Genomic DNA, 22,120 nt, shown 5'->3' with positions numbered 1-22,120 from the left:
ATCCACCTCCTTGGTCACTTTCTCAAAAAACTCAATAAGGTTAGTAAGGCACGACCTACCTGCCACAAAACCATGCTGACTATCACCTATCAATTCATTACTCTCCAAATAACTATAAATCCTATCCCTTATAATTTTTTCCAACATCTTGCCGACAACAGAAGTGAGACTCACCGGTCTATAATTCCCGGGGAAGTCTCTGTTCCCCTTCTTAAACAATGGGACAACATTCGCTAACCTCCAATCTTCTGGTACTATACCAGAGGCCAACGACGACCTGAAGATCAGAGCCAGAGGCTCTGCAATCACTTCTCTTGCCTCCCAGAGAATCCTTGGATAAATCCCATCCGGACCAGGGGATTTATCTATTTTCAGACCCTCCAGAATATCCTGCACATCCTCCTTATCAACTGTAATACTGTCTATTCTACTCCCTTGCAACCCAGTGTCCTCCTCAGCTATATTCATGTCCCCTTGCGTGAACACCGAAGAGAAATATTGGTTCAATGCTTCACCAATCTCCTCCGGTTCCGCACATAACTTCCCTCTGCCATCTATAACTGGCCCTAAACTTGCCCTAACCAACCTTCTGTTCTTGACATACCTATAGAACGCCTTAGGATTCTCTTTAACCCTATCCGCCAAAGTCTTCTCATGTCCCCTTTTAGCCCTTCTAAGCTCGCTCTTCAACTCCCTCTTAGCCAATCTAAAGCTTTCTAGTGCACTACCCGAGTGCTCACGTCTCATCCGAACATAAGCCTCCTTTTTCTTTTTAACCAACAAAGAAACTTTTTTGGTGCACCACGGTTCCCTAGCCCTACCAATTCCTCCTTGCCTGACAGGGACATACCTATCACAGACTCATGACCTTGCTTTACAGAAACTTGTCTTTTTTTCTCTGTTTCTGGCAGCAAGTCAGTTTTGAAAACTTTCTGTCCTTCCAGAGCACTCAGTTTATTGTCAGCACAGTGTCCCACATCATCATTCTCCAACCACAACCCTGTAGGAAGTGACTCATTAGAGAATATCTTTATTCAGAATGTATTAGTGACGGGTAGTGGCAAGAGAAAGATGAGTTGGATAGTTTGTGCTGTGTGTATTAGCAGCCCCTTGTTGGAAAATCCTCTCTCGTTTTTTTCACAAGGTAGATGTGCGGAGGACCGGGGGAGCGCTGGAAGCTGTTCCAAATATAGCCTGCCACATTTTTTGTTTGTGTGTTTGTAGTCAGGAGAAGAAGGAATGCAGGGGTAGCCCCACAATTATACCGTGACCCAGTGCCAACCTGCTGAATATCTCTCTTCCCAACCCCGACATTCCGCACATTTAGTGGCCGATCCTGACTGGCTCCCCAACCCCATCTGCCCCACTGCCCAAGGGGCACCCCTCCGCCTCCAGCCTCCCGGGAGGTGGAGGCCTCAATGGCCTCTGTCCCCACCAGCGAGGTGATCATGCCTGGCCCTCGTTGATGGGCACCAGCTTTAATCCCCACTGGTGGGAACTCTCCCAGCAAGGGGGGAAGACATAGAGGTAATTGAGGTCACAGAGGTTTACAGCATGGAAACAGGCCTTTCCGCCCAACTTGTCCATGCCGCCCTTTTTTCTTTTGTGCACTAAGCTAGTCCCAATTGCCCGCATTTGGCCCATATCCCTCTATACCCATCTTACCCATGTAACTGTCTAAACGCTTTTTAAAAAACAAAATCGTACCTGCCTCTGCTATCACCTCTGGCAGCTTGTTCCAGACACCCTCTGAGTGAAACAATTGCCCCTCTGGACTCTTTTGTATCTCTCCCTTCTCACCTTAAATCTATGTCCTCTAGTTTTAGACTCCCCTACCTTTGGGAAAAGATATTGACTATCTAGCTGATCGTGTCCCCTCATTATTTTATAGACCTCTATAAGATCACCCCTCAGCCTCCTACGCTCCAGAGAAAACAGTCCCAGTCTATCCAGCCTCTCCTTATAACTCAAACCATCAAGTCCCGGTAGCATCCTGGTAAATCTTTTCTGCGCTCTTTCTACTTTAATAATATCCTTTCTATAATAGGGTGACCAGACCTGTACACAGTATTCAAGTGTGGCCTTACCAATATCTTGTACAACTTTAACAAGACATCCCAACTCCTGTACTCAATGTTCTGACCAATGAAAGCAAGCATGCCGAATGCCTTCTTCACCACTCTGTCCACCTGTGACTCCACTTTTAAGGAGCTATGAACCTCTACCCCCAGATCTCTTTGTTCTATAACTCTACCACTAACTGAGTAGGTCCTGCCCTGATTCGATCGACCAAAATACATCATTTCACATTTATCTAAATTAAACTCCATCTGCCATTTGTCAGCCCACTGGCCCATTTGATCAAGATCCCGTTGCTATCCTAGATAACCATCTTCACTGTCCACTATACCACCAATCTTGGTGTCATCTGCAAACTTACTACCCATGCCTTCTCATTTGGATGAGAATTTAGTTAGCCTGGAAAATACTGTCCCGGGTTCGCTAATGATATGGGAATGTGAATTTCCATATTGTAATCAGCCTTGCGCGGATTTCCAGCGCGAGGCTGATTATGTCAAAAAACATGGCCTGGGAGACTCGTGATCATGATGTGGAGATGCCGGCGTTGGACTGGGGTAAACACAGTAAGAGGTTTAACAACACCAGGTTAAAGTCCAACAGGTTTATTTGGTAGCAAAAGCCACACAAGCTTTCGGAGCTGCAAGCCCCTTCTTCAGGTAGACTCACCTGAAGAAGGGGCTTGCAGCTCCGAAAGCTTGTGTGGCTTTTGCTACCAAATAAACCTGTTGGACTTTAACCTGGTGTTGTTAAACCTTTGACTCGTGATCAGCCAGACACTGGTCATGAGTCCTGCTCCAGGGCCCCGCTGATGTCTCCCGGCCCACTGTGCTACTCGAACAGCCTAGCGGGCAGAGAGAATCACGCCCGTTAACTCTGGAATGCACTATCTGAAAAGGCGATGAAGCAGATTAAGAACATAAGAACATAAGAAATAGGAGCAGGAGTAGGCCATCTAGCCCCTCGAGCCTGCCCCGCCATTCAATAAGATCATGGCTGATCTGATAGTGGTTTAGTTCCACTTACCCGTCCGCTCCCCATAACCCTTAATTCCCTTATTGATCAGAAATCTATCTACCTGTGACTTAAACACATTTAACGAGGCAGCCTCCACTGCTTCAATGGGCAGAGAATTCCAGAGATTCACTACCCTCTGAGAGAAGAAGTTCCTCCGCAACTCTCTAAACTGACTCCCCCTTATTTTGAGGCTGTGTCCTGTAGTTCTTGTTTCCTTTCTAAGTGGAACCTTCTCTGTACTCCCTCCAAGGCCAATATATCCTTTCACAAATAAGGGGACCAAAATTGCACACAGTACTCTAGTTGCGGCCTCACCAGTGCCTTGTACAATTGCAGCAAGACCTCCCTGCTTTTATATTCTATCCCCTTCGCAATAAAGGCCAACATTCCATTTGCCTTCTTGATCACCTGCTGCACCTGCCAACTGAGTTTTTGTGATTCATGCACAAGGACCCCCAGGTCCCTCTGCACAGTAGCATGTTGTAATTTTTCACCATTTAAATAATAGTCCATTTTACTATTATTCCTTCCAAAGTGGATAACCTCACACTTGTCAACGTTATACTCCATCTGCCAGATCCTCGCCTACTCACTTAGCCTATCCAAATCTCTCTGCAGACTTTCCGCATCCTCCACGCAATTCGCTTTCCCACTCATCTTTGTGTCATCCGCAAACTTTGTTACCCTACACTCGGTCCCCTCCTCCAGATCGTCTATGCATATGGTAAACAGTTGAGGCCCCAGCACCGATCCCTGCGGTACGCCACTAATCACCAACTGCCAACCAGAAAAGCACCCATTTATTCCAACTCTCTGCTTCCTGTTAGATAGCCAATCCTCAATCCACGCTAACACTTTACCCCCAACTCCGTGTACCTTAATCTTCTGCAGCAACCTTTTGTGAGGCACCTTATCGAACGCCTTCTGGAAATCCAAAAACACCACATCCACCGGTTCCCCTCTGTCAACCGCACTCGTTACATCTTCATAAAAATCCAGTAAATTCGTCAAACACAACTTTCCCTTCATGAATCCATGCTGCGTCTGCTTGATCGAACCATTTTTTTCCAGGTGTCCTGCTATTTCTTCTTTAATGATGGATTCCAGCAATTTCCCAACTACGGACGTTAAGCTAACCGGCCTGTAGTTACCCGCCTTTTGTCTACCTCCTTTTTTAAAACAGTGGCGTCACATTAGCTGTTTTCCAATCAGCCGGCACTTCCCCAGAGTCCAGCGAATTTTGATAAATTACAGCCAACGCATCTGGTATTACTTCTGCCATTTCTTTCAGTATCCTGGGATGCAATCCATCCGGGCCCGGGGACTTGTCTACCTTTAGTCCCATTAGCCTACCAAGCACTACCTCTTTAGATTCAACAATAACATTCCGAAGGAAAACTGGAGAAATACTTGGAAAGAAAAGCAAAATGAGGCTTGGGAAAATGGGAAAAGGAGTCGGATTAATCAGACAGCTTTCCCAAAGAGCTGACATAAGCATGATGGGCCGGATGGCCACCCCTTGTGCTGTGCCATTCCATGAAAGAGAAGACAGAATGTTCAAGAAACCTGAGTAACAGGGAAAAAAATGAAGCTGGGGAAAGATTGGAGGCACACAATTGAGGAGAGACAGGGAAATCTTGGCCAGAATTCTCCAGTCGTTCACGCCCCACTGCCAGTGAGAATGGAGCATTTGGCACTCCATTCACAGCAGCGGGATGGGAAAATCCCAGCCACGGGTGAGGTCGGAGAATTCCGCCGTGCACGTACAATTTAATTTGGTCTTTTTTAAAATGGAACCTTTCAGCTCAGCGAGACAGTCATTGCTCGCGTCCTCCTGCTCCATTCTGCAGTGCCAGTCTTTCTGCAGTTAAGGCTAGACCGCGATGCTGCTTTTGGTCTCTGGTGGTGAGCAATGGTTTAAGTGACTCCAAAAACAAACCGGAGTGTGTGGTTTTAACCCAATGCAGATATAGGTTTGCCGTAAAGTCAAATCTCCTGTTGTTTATTAGTGGGAAGCCCTTTAACAAGTAATAGTAACTGGAAACAGCACAATCTAAGATTCAGAGACATCAGGCAACGATAAAAGGCCACATTTGGGGAAGCAGTAGGACAAGCACAGCTCAGTACTGAGACCACTGCTTGACTATAAATATTTTAGCTACTTTAATCCTGAAATAGAGGACTGGAAACTAAATAAATGTTAGTGTCGAAGTCTATCCAGTTGGTAATTTTATTATAAAGATTTGTGTGAAGGGTGTCAATGTACTATTAATCACAGCGCGGCAATTATCTTGTGAAGTGAATTGTGAGTTAAACATGAGACATTGATTGTTCTATAAATAGAGACAGCCGGAACACTCTGGGTGGAGAGCTTCTTGTAGGTCAGTAGCACCGAGGAAATGTCTTACAGTGATCATAGAATCCCTACAATGCAGAAGGAGGCCATTTGGCCCATGGAGTCTGCACCAACCACAATCACACCCAGGCCCTATTCCTGTAACCCCACATATTTACCCTGTTAATTCCCCTGTAACTAAGGGGCAATTTAGCATGGCCAATCCACCTAACCCGCACATCCTTGGACTGCGGGAGGAAACCGGGGCACCCAGAGGAAAGCCACGCAGACACGTGGAGAACATGCAAACTCCACACAGGCAGTGACCCAAGCCGGGAATTGAACCCGGGTCCCTGGCGCTGTGAGGCAGCAGTGCTAACCACTGTGCCACCGTGCTGATTTGAACCCCAAAATCCAGTCTGGATTGATTCTTCCACCACAGCCGGTTGTTGTGAGTGACAAAGGGGACAATCACGTTTTGTTGCCACCTGCCTTTTTCAGTTAAGCAACTGACAGAAGGGAGTTTATTGCAGCTGGCGCGCTCAGCTGGTCCACTATTACTGCTGAGGCGTTCACCAGGGCTAACAATTTGCACAGCCTTAGATTTCACAGTCACACGCAGTGAGATCTATCCAAGCTTCAAGAGTGGAAGCTTCATTACCACTTCTGTAATAACCGAGAAAGGTTTGAGGAAAAGTTCTGAGAAAGTATTGGGATATCTCTTGGTGGGCTTTAACTGAATATGTTTCTTTTTCTTCTCAAAACGCTCAGCTCAGGGATTCCCGTGTTTTACCAGAACATGATCTATCTGTCCAAGAGCTGCAGGATCGTCTGGAACAGGAAAGACAACTTCGGGAGAATGAAAATGAAAAATTCACCAGCAAGATCATTCAGGTGGGTACAGCCTATTGCTGAGGTAAACCGTTCAAATAGATCAATGCAAGGCCCTCAAGAAAGTTGCACGTAAGAGAAAGAATGGTGTCCTTGGCGATTGGAATGCTATAGCATCAGGAAATCCCAAATGTAATCCCTGGTCTCAATCAGCTATTCTCAATCTGAACTTCATTTCATCCACTATTGGACCCAGTGCCTTTAAGTGAGGGAGAAGTTCTTGATTTCTATCCAATGGACTCAGACCATGAACTCTTTCCTCCATTTTGATTTTTCCCCTCTCAAATGCCAACGTTGTTCTCATGTTATTGCAGCTAGTCAGCCCTGACCTTTATTCTGCTATTAATACTTACTTTGGACCAATGCTTTGAGTCCTTAATACTATCATTAACACTCCCTTTGCCTTGTGTCCATGACATCCCCTTCTCCTCTGCTCTCTAACCTATCCTGGACTTACTTTGCTCCACCTTCCTCTCCCCACTTTTTCAACAGGAGAAAACTCAATGTAGCTCTAACTCTCTCCAGTTCCGATGAAGACAGATCAATCATAGAATCCCTACAGTGCAGAAGGAGGCCATTCGGCCCATTGAGTTGGCACCAACAACAATCCCACCCAGGCCCTATTCCCGGAACCCCACATATTTACCCCACTAAACCCTCTAACCTATGCATTCTGTGACACTAAGGGGCAATTTAGCCTGGCCAATGCACATAACCCACACATCTTTGGACTGTGGGAAGAAATCGGAGCACCTGGAGGAAACACACGCAGACATGGGGAGAATGTGCAAACTCCACACAGACAGTGATCCAAGCCAGGAATCGAACCCAGGTCCCTGCAGCAGCACTAACCGCTGTGCCACCGTGCTGCCCGATGTCATTTTTAAAAATTCATTCGTGGAACATAGGCGTCGCTGCCCGGCCAGCATATATGGCCCATCCCTATTTTCCCTTGTCCAGTGGGCAGTTAAGAGTCAATCACATTGCTGTGGCTCTGGAGTCACATGTAGGCCAGACTGGGTAAGGACGGCAGATTTCCTTCCCTAAAGGACATTAGTGAACCAGATGGGTTTTTGCGACAATCTTAATTCCAGATATTTTTTATTGAATTCAAATTCCACCATCTGCCATGGCAGGATTCGAACCTGGGTTTCCCAATAGTATTAGCCGACTTTCTGGATTAATAGTCTAGCGATAATACCACTAGGCCACTGCCTCCCCATATTGGACTCGAAACGTTAACTCTGTTCCTCTGTGGACAGATACTGCCAGACCGGCTGGGTTCTTATTGCTACCTCGTGATCTCAGCTGGAAAGCCCATGTGTGGATATTAGGTGAGGGTGATCAACTAGATTCCAGAGATGAGGGGTTTCTCGTATGAAGAGAGATTGGCTATACTCTCTGGAATTTAGAAGAATGAGGGGAGATCAAATTGAAGTATACAAGGTGATAAAAGGTATGGGTAAAGTAGACGTGGAGCGAATGTTTCTGCTGATGGGGCATTCTAGGGCGAGAGGTCATAGTCCCAGGACAAGGGGTAGCAAATTTAAAATAAAGTTGAGAAGAAACTGCTTCTCCCAAAGGGTTGTGAATCTGTGGAGTTCGCTGCCCCAAAGTGCAGTGGATGCTGGGACAGTGAGTACATTTAAGGAGGAGTCGGACAGATTTTTAATTGGTAATGGGTTGAAGGGTCATGGGGAGAAGGCAGGAAAATGGGGATGAGGAGCATATCAGCCATGATCGAATGATGGAGTGGGATCGATGGGCCAAATGGCCTAATTCTGCTCCTATATCTTATGAACTTATGAACTACTGACATAGTTTAGGTTCACACATGAAGAAAGGCAACTTGACTGAGGAACCAGAGGTCAGGTAGCACCTGTGAAACCAGAAAGAGCTGATGTACTTTTCAGAATGAGTGGGTTAAAAGTCAGGATAGTTTTGCACAATGAGTATTCGGCGAGAAAGGCAATTCTTCATTATTTCGGTTGATGTCACCTCATGTGTGATGATAACCCAAATCTTGATTTGCAGTTCTGTTCGCAGGAAGAGATAATGGTCGGCATTTTGCACTACTGTTCTTGCTGGGCATGAATGGCGACAGGAGCGCAAAATCTCATGAGAGACTCAAATCACGTTTTGCATCGTGGAAAGTGTCATTGCGATTGTCCCCACCTCCCCCTACCAGTGACGTAACAAAAATCCTGACCCCATTATAATAAATTTATCAGGCCTCTCTTCTCAGGATGGTTACTTTGCAAATCTGGGTGCAAATATTTCGAGAGAGAAAAGAGGGCAGGATTTTCCAGACCCCTGGAGTGTGTTTTCCAGTGGGCAGAGGGTGGCTCAGGATTGAGCACTGGATCTTCCGGTCTCGTCGATGTCTACGGTGTTTTGCGTGGCTCGCCTGTCCCGCTTCCAGGGAATCCGCCATGGGGCCTTTGGCGGGATTGAAAGATCCTGGTTTTTTTGTGACGAGGAGTCAGTGTGTGAGCTTTGTATCTGGCTCCCAGCTCCGCCACCCTGATTATAAACTTTAAAAGGGAAACTTTGCAGGGCTATGGGGAATGCACAGTGGGGTGGGACTAAGTGGGCAGCTTTTACAAAGAACTGGAAGCAGGAATAAAGGGCTGAGTGGCCTGCTTCCCTGCCGTCTGACGTTATGTATCCAAGTCAACAACTAACTCATACTGGGTTCTTTCCAAAACCGTCTGAGCTATAGAATATCTATAGAAATCTACAACTGTCTTTGCTTTTATTCTCGTGGCTGGATGCTTGTCTTTCATGCTGCATTTTCAAGCAAGGTGAGTCACCTTCACTCATGTCTTTCGCTAGACTTGCTGCAACCTTTCCAAGGGAAATTTTCAGCACCGTAACAATAGTCCAAAGAAGTGTGGGTTAGGTGCTAAATTGCCCCTTAGTGTCCCGGGATGCGTAGGTGAGAGGGATTAGCGGGATAAATATGCGGGGTTACAGGGATAGGGTCTAGGTGGGATTAGAACAAAGAATAAAGAAAATTGCAGTACAGGAACAGGCCCTTCGGCCCTCCAAGCCTGCAGCGACCATGCTGCCCGACTGAACTAAAATCCCCTGCTCTTCTGGGGACCATATCCCTCTATTCCCATCCTATTCATGTATTTGTCAAGACACCCTTTAAAAGTCACTATTGTATCTGCTTCCACTACCTCCCCCAGCAGCGAGTTCCAGGCACCCACCATCCTCTGTATAAAACGTATCGTGGTCGGTGCAGACTCAATGGGCCGAACGGCCTCCCTGTGCACTGTAGGGATTCTATGAATAAGGGATAGTTGCTCCAGGCCAGGGTTCTGCGTAGAACCTTACAGATACGGTGATGTCATCCTTCCCGCACACACACACACTGCGTAACGAAGAAGGAATAGTTTCTGCCAATCATGAGAAAATGAAAAGGGGAGACTTTTCGCAAAGCTACAGAGGCTAAGAAACACTGGCAGAGAATTGTGTTCATGTGAAAAATAATAAAGTCAGGTTCATCATGAGACTTTTTAAGTTGCCTTGAAAACAAATATGCTCCTTTTGGCAAAATGTAATAATTATTTTACGCAACAAATGCTGTTTCATTTGTAGAATTTATCGTTACTGGCCGAATCCCTCCTTTTTCCAACACATCTTTTAAGTCCTGCCAGCTATGGTCATTGAACCAAGGATGGCTACAGGCATTTTATTTATTACAGTTCCAGTTGAGTCGGTGATTAAAAACATTCTGTTACATGCTTGCACAGAGGGATTTATAATTATATACAGTGCTTTATTCAAGATTTGATTAATAGTGGGTGATGCAATGGGTTAGAATCAGGGCCTGAATCTTACCCAAATCGATGAGGTGTTCCCTGTCTGTCTGTGGGAAACCAGGCAATGTAAAGTTGAAGTTTAAAAGCAAATTACTGCGGATGCTGGAATCTGAAATCAAAAGAGAAAATGCTGGAAAATCTCAGCAGGTCTGTCAAAGCTTTGACAAAGGGTCGTCTGGACTCGAAACGTCAGCTCTTTTCTCTCCTGACAGATGCTGCCAGTCCTGCTGAGATTTTCCAGCATTTTCTCTTTTGGTTAAAGTTAATTTATTAATGACGTGTAGGCTTACATTAACACTGCAATGAAGTTACTGTGAAAATCCCCTAGTCGCCATACTCTGGCGCCTATTGGGGTACACTGAGGGAGAATTTAGCACGGCCAATGCACCTAACCAGCACGTCTTTCGGACTGTGGGAGGAAACTGGAGCACCTGGAGGAAACCCACGCAGACACGGGGAGAACGTGCAAACTCCACACAGACAGTCACCCAAGTCGGGAATCGAACCTGGGTCCCTGGCACTGGGAGGCTAACCACTACGCCACCAGTGTACTGGGTTAGTTTACTGCACTTCCACACGGTGAGTTTGATTCAACTCCGTGTCAAACTGATGAGAAAGAAATCTTCTCTACCTTTTGCCTCAGTTAACATTTGGCAGTGTTTAACTGGGCTATAGTGAGAAGTCCCACAACACCAAGTTAAAGTCTAACAGGTTTATTTGGTATCACAAGCTTTCGGAGCGCTGCTCCTTCATCAGGTGAGTGGGACCTATCCAGTCCAAGGCCGGCATCTCCACATCATAATTGGGCTACAATTGGGAATAAATTCACAAACATGCAGATTGGCCAACGGTTCAGCACCAGTTGGCACAGGATTGGCACAGGGAGACCTGAGTGTTGGTGGGGCAGGCTCTCTGATAGAACGTGTGCCGGAATTTTACCATCCCACCCACCACGGGAATTGGAGCGGGAAAAGGGCAGACCATGGGAAGGCCCATTGACCTTGGGCAGGATTTCACAGTTCCGAGACAAGCGAGGGCGTAAAATCCTGCCTCAAGTTGTTGAAGCAACACAGGGAGGTGATGGCCTAGGGGTATTATCGCTAGACTATTAATCCACAAACTCAGCTAATGATCTGGGGACCTGGGTTCAAATCCCGCCATGGCAGAAGGTGGAATTTGAATTCAATAAAAAAATATCTGGAATTAAGAATCTACTGATGACCATGAAACCATTGTCGATTGTCGGAAAAACTCATCTGGTTCACTCATGTCCTTTAGGGAAGGAAATCTGCTGTTCTTACCTGGTCTGGCCCACATGTGACTCCAGAGCCACAGCAATGTGGTTGACTCTCAACTGCCCCATGGACAAGAGCAACTAGGGATGGGCAATAAATGCAGGCCAGCCGGCGACACCCATGTCCCACAAATGAATTTTTTAAAAGGTGCTTGTGGCCAGAAAGTGATTGACGCTGATATTAGATGTAAAAAGGCTTTCGAAATTGTTTCATTTCCATTGCTCAATGAAACAAAATTCATTTGCTCAGGAGTGTACCTTCAATATTCAAAGACCACATGGTCAAAACTTTGTCTGTGTCAATAACACTTGTGTATCTGTGAGGTGGGGATTGGAATATAGAACAGGAACCAGCATTTCTTGCCTTTTGTAAATCTCAGGGCGATTTACCACACTGGAATCTTTAGCTCTATGTTCCGGTAAACCTGTGGTGCCGCTCATAAAATGTTGTTGTGCCGCAGATCGAAGAGGAAAACCGGAAGAACCTGCTGAGGAAAGATTTTGAGGTGCAGAGCCTGAACTTGCAGAACCGACTGGAGCAGAAGTCATGGAGCCACGAGAGGACCTTGCTGCTGCAGGAAATGAGGATGTTCAAACAAAGCACGTTCCTGTTCTACGTCAAACTGAAATGGCTGCTCAAACACTGGAGGCAAGGCCGCAAGAGAGAGTATGATGGGGAGGACATATTGCAGGTAAGCCATTCTCCAGTCTTCAACATTTATTGATTTGGAAGTGAAATTTAATGAATGGTTGAAAACAGCGGAGGCAAGGACATACGGTGGTTAGCACTGCTGCCTCACAGCGCCAGGGACCCGGGTTCAATTCCAGCCTCGGATCACTCTCTGTGTGGAGTCTGCACATTCTCCCCATGCCTGCGTGGGTTTCCTTTATTAGTTGTATTTGGATTATTATTGGATTAGTTGTAAGTATTCGCATTCCAACCATTATTCATGTAAATTGAGTTTGTGTCATTATATGCTCTGTTTGTGAACAGAATTCCCACTCACCTGAAGAAGGGGCTTAGTGCTCCGAAAGCTTGTGTGGCTTTTGCTACCAAATAAACCTGTTGGACTTTAACCTGGTGTTGTTAAACTTCTTACTGGGTTTCCTCCCATAGTCCAAAGATGTACGTGTTAGGTTGATTTGCCATGCTAAATTGATCTGAGTTTCAGGGGATTAGGAGGGTAAATATGAAGGGTTATGGGAATAGGGCCTGGGTGTGATTGTGGTCGGTGCATTCTCGATCGGCCAAATGGCCTCCTTCTGCACTGTAGGGATTCTATGAATCTGGATACACAGTAAATGATAGGATACTGGGAAGGGTAAGGCAACAAATAGAACTTAGGGTGCATTTTGTGAAGATTCCTGAAGGGAGATGGGGAGTTGGTCAATGGGGTATCGGAATATTTTCCTTCATAGAAAATCCTGTCCATGGTCTTTTATTCCAACTGTTCTCCCCTTAGCCAAATGAAAGTCATTGAACACATGAAGTCCCTCTCTGTGGCCGTTGGTCCTCTCCTCTTTTTCCCCATCTCCTGCCCTTTGTCTTTCTCAACCACCCTGAAACACCTGTGAACCTCTTAGTGCTCCATCTAACAGAGAGTGCGGCCAGAATGTTAAAACCACCCGTTGTTATTTTTGATGTTGATGGGCCTGTTGCGTATGTTCAGTATTTTGTGTCTTTACATCAGATTTCCAGCAGTGGTAGTTCTAATGTGGCTGGAGCTGCTGCTGGATTGACTGAGAGGGGCCTCTGTGACACTAACTAGTTGCCCTGACAGAAAACCAAGGCTACAGCACAGGGCATCAAGAAAGGACAAGAGACGTTGACTGAATGGTTAGGCGATGACCAACACGGGTATTAAGAGCTGCAGTTGACGAGGGTTGAATCTCAGGCGAGTGGCATCACAATGGGTGTGATCGATTCTGCCTGCTTGATTCCTTGCCCATATCCAATCTCCCCTTTGGAGTTTCAGGGAGTAGCTTCTTGAGAACATGCAGCCTGTGGAGAACCTTTCGTAAGGGTGACATACAGCAGATAATCACGGACACACTGTCCAGGTTTTTTTGATCATACAAGGAGCAGGAGTAGGCCATTCAGCCCTTCAAGTCAGCTCTGCCATTTAAGAAGATCATATCTGATCATTCAAACTATTCTGGTTTGTCCCACTCCCTGCAAGCTCACAGGACTAAAATTGAGGGTTGGGGTGGGGGTGGGGGCGATGGGGGTGGAGGTAGGACACTTTCCCAAATGCACACTAGCGCCAAGGCACTTTACCCACTGCCTGCCATCTTCCGATCCACACTGCTGGTGGAGAAGCCTCGCAGTGAGTGCTACGTACTCGGGTGAATTACCCCATTGATTTTAACAATTAGAGGAGGCAGGAAGGAGGCTGAACATCTAGGATGACACATAGGGAGCTTAGGAGGATGGCAAGAGAGAAGTACAAGTGTAAATTCTCCTCCCTGAGGAAGGAGTATTATCAAGCTGTTTGTACCTAATAAATGTGCGGGTTAAGTGGATTGGCCATGCTAAAATCACCCCTTAGTGTCGAGGGGATGAGCTAGGGTAAATGCATGGGGTTATGGAGATAGGGGCTGAGTGGGATTGTGGTCGGTGCAGACTTGATGGGCCAAATGGCCTCCTTCTGCACTGTAGGGATTCTAAATGATATTTTAAAATAAAGATGTTATGATAACTTGTTTTTTATGGTCCACAATATTTGCCCCTATGTTGCAGCTGGGTAAGTGAATGACAGTCATGATGTGGAGATGCAGGCGTTGGACTGGGGTAAACACAGTAAGAAGTTTAACAACACCAGGTTAAAGTCCAACAGGTTTATTTGGTAGCCATACTTGGCAGGCTACCAAATAAACCTGTTGGACTTTAACCTGGTGTTGTTAAACTTCTTACTAAGTGAATGACATCAGGGGGCCAGTGACAATCAACCTGGAGTGAGTTTTATCACTGGATTGGAGTTTTGTCCATTTCAAGGCTGTGAAAGCTGCTTCGAATCACAAGGCAGCAAAGACAAAGTAGTACATTGAGCAAAGAGCTCATTGCTAAACTGAGAAGACCGCAGGGTGGGTATGCTGGAGGCAGGCAACTCCTGGGGCAGAAGGACTGTTTTCAACTGAATTGAGCTGACCTTGTGAAAGCACACAGCTCCTGTGTAGCCACTTCACATCGGCATTTCTTCTGAACCACTAGACCCAGACAGCTGAGTGAAGTGCAGTAAGCACCAGATCATTGAAGACCAGGATTGAGCAGAAGAAGGATGTTAGCTTCTAGTTGTGAACATCCCATTGGGGTGGCACAGTAGTTAGCACTGCTGCCTCACAGCGCCAGGAACCCCGGTTCAATTCTGGCCTCAGGAGCTTAATCAAGGTATGATGCCAAATCACAGAAGGAGAAGGGTGGCACAGTGGTCAGCGCTGCTGCCTCACAGCACCAGGGACCCGGGTTCGATTCCCAGCTTGGGTCACTGTCTGTGTGGAGTTTGCATGTTCTCCCCGTGACTCCGTGGATTTCCTCCGGGTGCTCTGGTTTCCTTCCACACTCCAAAGATGAGCAGGTTAGGTGGATTAGCCATGTTAGAGTGCCCCTTAGTGTCAGCAGGATTAGCAGGGTAAATACGTGGAGTTACGGGGATAGGGCCTGGGTGGTATTGTTGTTGATGTAGGTTCAATGGGCTGAATGGCCTCCTTATGCACTGTTGGGATTCTATGATCCCAAATAATTCCTGATTTTTTTGCATTAAAGCAATGGAATCTGTATCAGTAAGGGAGAATTTTAGATGAATTAACGTTCATTCCGGCAATATTAACTGTGAACCAGAATGGTTAAAGTTTCGACATCTTGTTTAACGTATAATGATGTTTTTTCAGTTTGAACAGATTGAAAACCTGCCTGAACTGAACCTGCTTCTTGAACAGAAAGAGCCAGATCTTGACCAAGAGGATAGTGGATGTGTGCTGACCGAATACTCTCAGCTTTCCTCTGCAGAGTGTGAAGACCATAGGCCGCAGCTGCAAACAAAAGAGTTACTTCAACACCAGAAGCAGGTGTGTGTCACCCTCTCAAGCCTCCCCGCGCCGCGCGTTATTCTCCTCCCATTCCTCCCCTGCTTCACGTAATTAGAATTTATAGATTGATCTTGAAAAAGAACCAGCTAATGAAGCTGTGTGACTTCCATTATCAGATCAGCAGGGGCGACACAGTGGTTAGCATTGCTGCCTCACAACGCCAGGGACCCAGGTTGAATTCCAGCCTTGGGTGACTGTATTGTCGGAGTTTGCACTTCTCCCCGTGTCTGGATGGGTTTCCTCCAAGTGCTCCAGTTTCCTCCCACACTCCAAAGATGTGCACATTAGGTGGATTGGCCATGCTAAATTGCCCCTTAGTGTCCAAAGATGTGTAGGTTGGGGGGATTAATGGGGTAAATATGTGGGGTTATGGGAACAGTGTTTGGGTAAGATGCTCTATCAAGGAGTTGGTGCAGACTCGATAGGCCGAATGGCCTCCTTCTGCACTGTCGGGATACCGTGATCTTCGTTGAATAAAATGACAGCAGCCACTTTCTTTAAGTTAAGCCTGCTGCTTCCTCCAAATTAAATTGTTTAGCTTGAATATGGTTGTTAGCATGTGCTAACAGTCTGCAACAATTTGTCTTAACTCATTATTTTCATGTGTCCAACTCATCTGAGCCATCTTTCGGTGATTAGGTCCCTATTCAAATTTCTTACTGTGTAGTTTCTCCAATCTCCCGATGATTGCAGTCTAATAGTAATTAATTGCTCTTCGAAACAATTCCACAAAGTAGGGGACACAGGAGTTGATTTGGGATGTAGTGTATGAGTAATTTGTGTGTGATATGTGGTGAGTGTAGCATTGCTCGGGAAGGTTTGAGACATCTGCTTGCCATATAACCCTGACAATGAGGTTTTCCTCATTCCATGTCTTGTCCTGTTGTAGACTAATTAATAGAGATTGATTGCACTCATTAGCAATGCATGTAAATGCAAATCTAGCTTTTTTTGAAATCTTAGAAATACCAAGATAACTTCTCAAATAAGCCATTTCAACCACTAAACATTTCTGTTCACCTTCTGCCGTCTCACAACCGTACTGGTGAATGGATTGAACCAAAACCTCACATCACGCGGAATTTGCAAAGAGATGCACTCTTTGCGTATCACCTTCCATCTGGCGGTGCGGTGGCACAGTGGCTAGCACTGCTGCCTCACAGCATGAGAGACCCGGGTTTGATTCCTGGCTTGGATGACTGTCTGTGTGGAGTTTGTACGTTCTCCCCATGTCTGCGTGGGTTTCCTCCGGGTGCTCCGGCTTCCTCCCACAGTCCAAAGATGTGCAGGTTAGGTGGATTGGCCATGCTAAATTGCCCCTTAGTGTAGGTTAGGGGAATTAGCAGGGTAAATACATGGGGTTAGGGGGATGGGGTGGGCCTGGGTAAGATGCTCTTTTGGAGAGTCGGTGCAGACTCAATGGGCCAAATGGCCGCCTCCTACCCTGTAGGGATTCTATGATCTGCAACAAGTGGCATCTCCCAGGTGGTTCTTCTCTCCCGAAGCTGCTTTAAAATGGACTCTTACGAGTCTAGAAATGTTCGATCTCCATTTTGCCTCCCACCTTGTAAGCAAAGGCCTGACCTACACTTCTCACCTCCCAACAGCACATATGAGATTGAGAGCTTGATCATGTGGGAAGCTCAGATACAGTTACAGATCCTATTTGGGATACAGTATTGGAGTAATGTGAGACTTGACACTTGCTAACTGTAGCATTGATTGTGAGGAGCAGGTGACTGTGGGTCTGTGATTCGCAAGGTTTGTCACCTCAGGTCATGTCTGGGCCTGGTTGTCTGGCATTGCCAGAGGTGATATGGAGATGCCGGCGTTGGACTGGGGTGAACACAGTAAGAAGTCTCACAACACCAGGTTAAAGTCCAAGAGGTTTATTTGGGGGATTTTCACACTAACTTCATTACAGTGTTAATGTAAGCCTACCTGTGACAATAATTAAAAAAAACTTAACTTTAAAAATTATCAAAGGGCACTTTTTGTTATTCATTTGTGGGACATGGGCGTTGCTGGCTGGACAGCATTTATTGCCCATCCCTAGTTGTCCGAGGGCAGTTGAGAATCAACCATATTGCTGTGGCCCTGGAGTCACATGTAGGCCGGGTAAGGACGGCAGATTTCCTTCCCTAAAGAACATTAGTGAACCAGATGAGTTTTTCCGACAATCGACAATGGTTTCATGGTCATCAGTAGATTCTTAATCCCAGATATTTTTTATTGAATTCAAATTCCACCATCTGTTGTGGTGAGATTTGAACCCAGGTTCTCAGGACATTAGCTCAGTTTCTGGATTAATAGCCTAGCGATAATACCACGAGGCCATTGCTTCCCCTATCCGCCTGAACAACTCATAGAATCAAAAGATCTCTACAGTGCAGAAGGAGGCCAGGGACAGACACGGGGAGAATGTACAGACTCCGCACAGGCAGTGGGTCTGTGATTCACAAGGTTTGCCACCTCAGGTCATGTCTGGGCCTGGTTGTCTGGCATTGCCAGAGGTGCCATCTTTCAGATAACACACTGAACCAGGTCCCAGCTACCTCCTCAGGTGGATGTAATAGACCCCCATGCCACCATTTTGAAGAAGAATTAACCCTGGTGTCCTGTCCAATATTTATCCCTCAATTACTCGGTCACGCTCACATTGCTGTTTGTGGGAGCTTGCTGTGCATGTTATGGCCACTGTGTTTCCTACATTACAACAGTGACTACACTTCAACAAGTATGTCATTGGCTGTACAGTGCTTTGAGGTGTCTGGTGGCCATGAATATCACCATATAAATGCAAGTATTTTGGGGCTTTATATTTCTATTACAGCTTTAACTTAACAGAACGAAGGAGCTTTATCAAAGTATAATGCCAAACCACAGAAGGAGAAGGGTGGCACAGTGGTTAGCACTGCTGCCTCACAGCACCAGGGGCCCAGATTCGATTCCCAGCTTGAGTGACTGCCTGTGCGGAGTCTGCATGTTCTCCCCATGTCTGTGGGGGTTTCCTCCGGGTGCTCCAGTTTCCTCCCACACTCCAAAGGTGTGCGGGTTAGGTGGATTGGCCATGCTAAATTGCCCCTTAGTGTCCAAAGATGTGTAGGTTAGATGGAATAAAGATGGTAAATGTGTGGGGTTACAAGGATAGCGGGGGGGAGAGGGCCTGGGTAAGGTACCCTGTCGGAGAATCAGTGCAGACTCGATGGGCTGAATGGCCTCCTTCTGTACTGTAGAGATCCTTTGATTCTATGAGTTGTTCAGGCGGATTGGGGAAGCAATGGCCTCGTGGTATTATCGCTAGGCTATTAATCCAGAAACTGAGCTAATGTCCTGAGAACCTGGGTTCAAATCTCACCAGAACAGATGGTGGAATTTGAATTCAATAAAAAATATCTGGGATTAAGAATCTACTGATGACCATGAAACCATTGTCGGTTGTCGGAAAAACTCATCTGGTTCACTAATGTCCTTTCAGGAAGGAAATCTGCCGTCCTTATCTGGTCTGGCCTACATGTGGCTCCAGGGCCACAGCAATGTGGTTGATTCTCAACTGCCCTCGGACAACTAGGGATGGGCAATAAATGCTGACCAGCCAGCGACGCCCATAGCCCACAAATTAATTTTAAAAAGTGCCCTTTGATAATTTTTAAAGTTAAGGTTTTTTATTATTGTCACAGGTAGGCTTACATTAACACTGTAATGAAGTTAGTGTGAAAATCCCCCAGTAGCCACACTCTGGCACCTATTTGGGTACACAGAGAATTTATCATGGTCAATGCACCTAATCTTTGGACTGTGGGAGGAAACCGGAGCACCCGGAGGAAACCCACGCAGACACGGGGAGAGCGTGCAGGCTGCGCGCAGACACGGGGAGAGTGCGCAGGCTGCGCACATACAGTAGCCCGAGTCAGGAATCGAACCCAGGTCCCTGGCACTGTGAAGCAGCAGTGCTAACCACTGTGCCACCATGCGTACCCTTTTGATAGTGACAAAGGTAGTGACATGGGTTAATAATGCCATATAGAGAAACAAGCTGTTGGGGTTCATTGCTACAGGGATAGACAGAGAGTTATGTATTGTACCAAGCCTTGGTTAGGCTCCAGTTCTGGTGTCCATATTATGGCAATGAGAAGGTGGAGAAAAGATTTACATTAAATCACACTGTCATTTAATTTATCATCAGGGTGAGCCTAATCTTATGTCATGTGTCACTTTGGAGACATGAGCAGTGACAGATGAGTCTTATCAGCTGGTGTGTGGTTGGTGGCTGCCAGTGAATACCCTTCACCACGAATGTTCCTATTATAGTTTATTAAGGAGTAGAGAGCGCAGTGGATTTAGTTAATGGTGATTGAAGTAGTTGTCAAGGGTTACAGAGTGTCCACTCGATCATTGAACAGGGAAAGTTTTTTAACGCTGTGTACAGGTTGCAGTGTGAATTCAGGCACTGCTGTGAATGCCTCTATAGTGAGTCAGAGCATCAGCATTATACCGGCATCAGAGCATTCGAAAGATAGATTTTGAACCATGGACGTTGAATTAACAGCCGTGTTAAGGGTTTTATTTGCAAGCTTGTTTTAAAGAGAAAAAAAGAGGAGGAGCTGTATCTGTGTCCTGCAGTCAAATCTCCCGACAGCAACCAACCCGTTCACCAAATCTCAGACCCAACCCAGCAATCATGCAATTCAAAAAAAACATAGCCAGAAGCATTGTATTACAGCATTAGGTGGTAAATGTAGCCTGCATTTTTAACATCAAGTCTTCCTGGGTCAAAGCAAGTATTCTATTCGATAAGGGTGGCACAGTGGTTAGCACTGCTGCCTCACAGCGCCAGGGACCCAGGTTCGATTCCCAGCTTGGGGTCGCTGTCTGTGTGAAGTCTGCACGTTCTCCCCGTGTCTGCGCGGGTTTCCTCCGGGTGCTCCGGTTTCCTCCCACACTCCAAAGATGTGCAGGTTAGGTGGATTGGCCATGCTAAATTACCCCTTAGTGTCAGGGGGATTAGCAGGGTAAATACGAGGGGTAATAGAGGCTGGGTGGGATTGTTGTCAGAGCAGGATCGATGGGCCAAATGGCCTCCTTCTGCAATGTAGGGGTTCGATAATTCTAAGAGTAAACCAAAACCTGTCAAACACTACAGCAGTGCTGGGCAATGTGGGCCGCGTGAGTAGCTCTCCTTCACCTCAGTGGGCCGCAAGTTGAAATCAGGCTTGTTCACTGACCATGGCCCCATGAATAAGATCATGCATGCTGAATATTTCATAGCGAGTTATAGAAAACACTTAATCATTTATATCTTGATAGAACCGCCATCAACTTCAACTGTAAGACAAAAGAAATATTTACATTTTGGACAAAGGGGGAGTGCATGGCCCTTGCAGTCAATGTGTACAATCAGCATGCGCCTCACTTCACAAGGAATTAGATATGTTTCGATCCTCTCCTCACCCGCCTTCCGTCCCCCTTGAGCTCAGTCAGAATTCTGCCACCTCACTCACCAATACCTCTGCACTCCCTGATCGATGTTGGCGCCAGGTTACAGCAATGCTGTGCCCCTGCCCCATCTCGGAAACATCCTCCAGCTCCACAATCCTCTGAAAAAATCTGTGCCCCTCCGTTTCTTCCTTACGCTTGAATTTAATGGCCATGCTTTCAACTGAAAGGCTCAGCTCAGGTCTTGAATCTTTCTTTCCTCCTTTTAAGGTTGCCCCAATTGTTTGACCAAGCTCCTCCTCATCTACTCTAATGAGGCTGGGTGTCAAACTTTGTTTGATCGCATTGCTGTGAAGTACCTTCGGACCTTACGATAAAGGAACTTGATAGAAAGAGGTTGTGTTCATCATGGAATCCTACAGTGCCAAAGGAGGCTATTCGGCCAATGAGTCTGCACTGACCACAATCCCACCCAGGTCCTATCCCCATAACCCCATGCATTTAACCTAGCTGGTGCCCCTGACACTAAGGGGCAATTTAGCATGGCCAATCCACCTAACCCGTACATCTTTGAACTGTGGGACGAAACCGGAGCACCCGGAGGAAACCCACGCAGACGCAAGGAGAATGTGCAAACTCCACACAGACAGTGACCCGAGCAGGGAATCGAACCCGGGTCCCCGGCACTGTGAAGCAGCAAAGCTAACCATTGCGCCACTGTGCCGCCCATTTTTTTAAAATCACAGACATGCTGCTCTCACCAGATATCCTATCTCACTACAACCCATCCCTTCCAACCACGTTCCCAGCACATGCCACTTCATAGAAGAAATCATAGAAACCCTACAGTGCAGAAGGAGGCCATTCGGCCCATCGAGTCTGCACTGACCACAATCCCACCCAGGCCCTACCCCCACATATTTACCCACTAACCCCTCTAACCTACGCATCTCAGGATTCTAAGGGGCAATTTTTAACCTGGCCAATCAACCTAACCCGCACATCTTTGGACTGTGGGAGGAAACCGGAGCACCCGGAGAAAACCCACGCAGACACGAGGAGAATGTGCAAACTCCACACAGATAGTGACCCGAGCCGGGAATCGAACCCGGGACCCTGGAGCTGTGAAGCAGCAGTGCTAACCACTGTGCT

The 22,120-nt window shown here is 46.5% G+C and overlaps 1 protein-coding gene across 2 annotated transcripts in view; it reads left to right on the top strand.

The window, feature by feature from the left end:
• Positions 1–22,120, top strand: part of mtcl1 (microtubule crosslinking factor 1) — a 233,074-nt gene that overhangs the window by 137,390 nt on the left and 73,564 nt on the right. For both annotated transcript variants that reach the window (XM_078215726.1, XM_078215727.1), the window contains exons 7-9: positions 6,203–6,325; positions 11,908–12,138; positions 15,335–15,511. In XM_078215726.1, the coding sequence (XP_078071852.1) occupies positions 6,203–6,325; positions 11,908–12,138; positions 15,335–15,511 (531 nt within the window). The remainder of the gene's footprint in view (positions 1–6,202; positions 6,326–11,907; positions 12,139–15,334; positions 15,512–22,120) is intronic.

This window comes from Mustelus asterias, chromosome 7, assembly GCF_964213995.1.
Source record: "Mustelus asterias chromosome 7, sMusAst1.hap1.1, whole genome shotgun sequence".
In the NCBI taxonomy this organism is placed as follows: domain Eukaryota; kingdom Metazoa; phylum Chordata; class Chondrichthyes; order Carcharhiniformes; family Triakidae; genus Mustelus; species Mustelus asterias.
The sequence above is the reverse complement of the archived record's forward strand: the minus strand, read 5'-3'. Positions and strand labels throughout refer to the sequence as shown.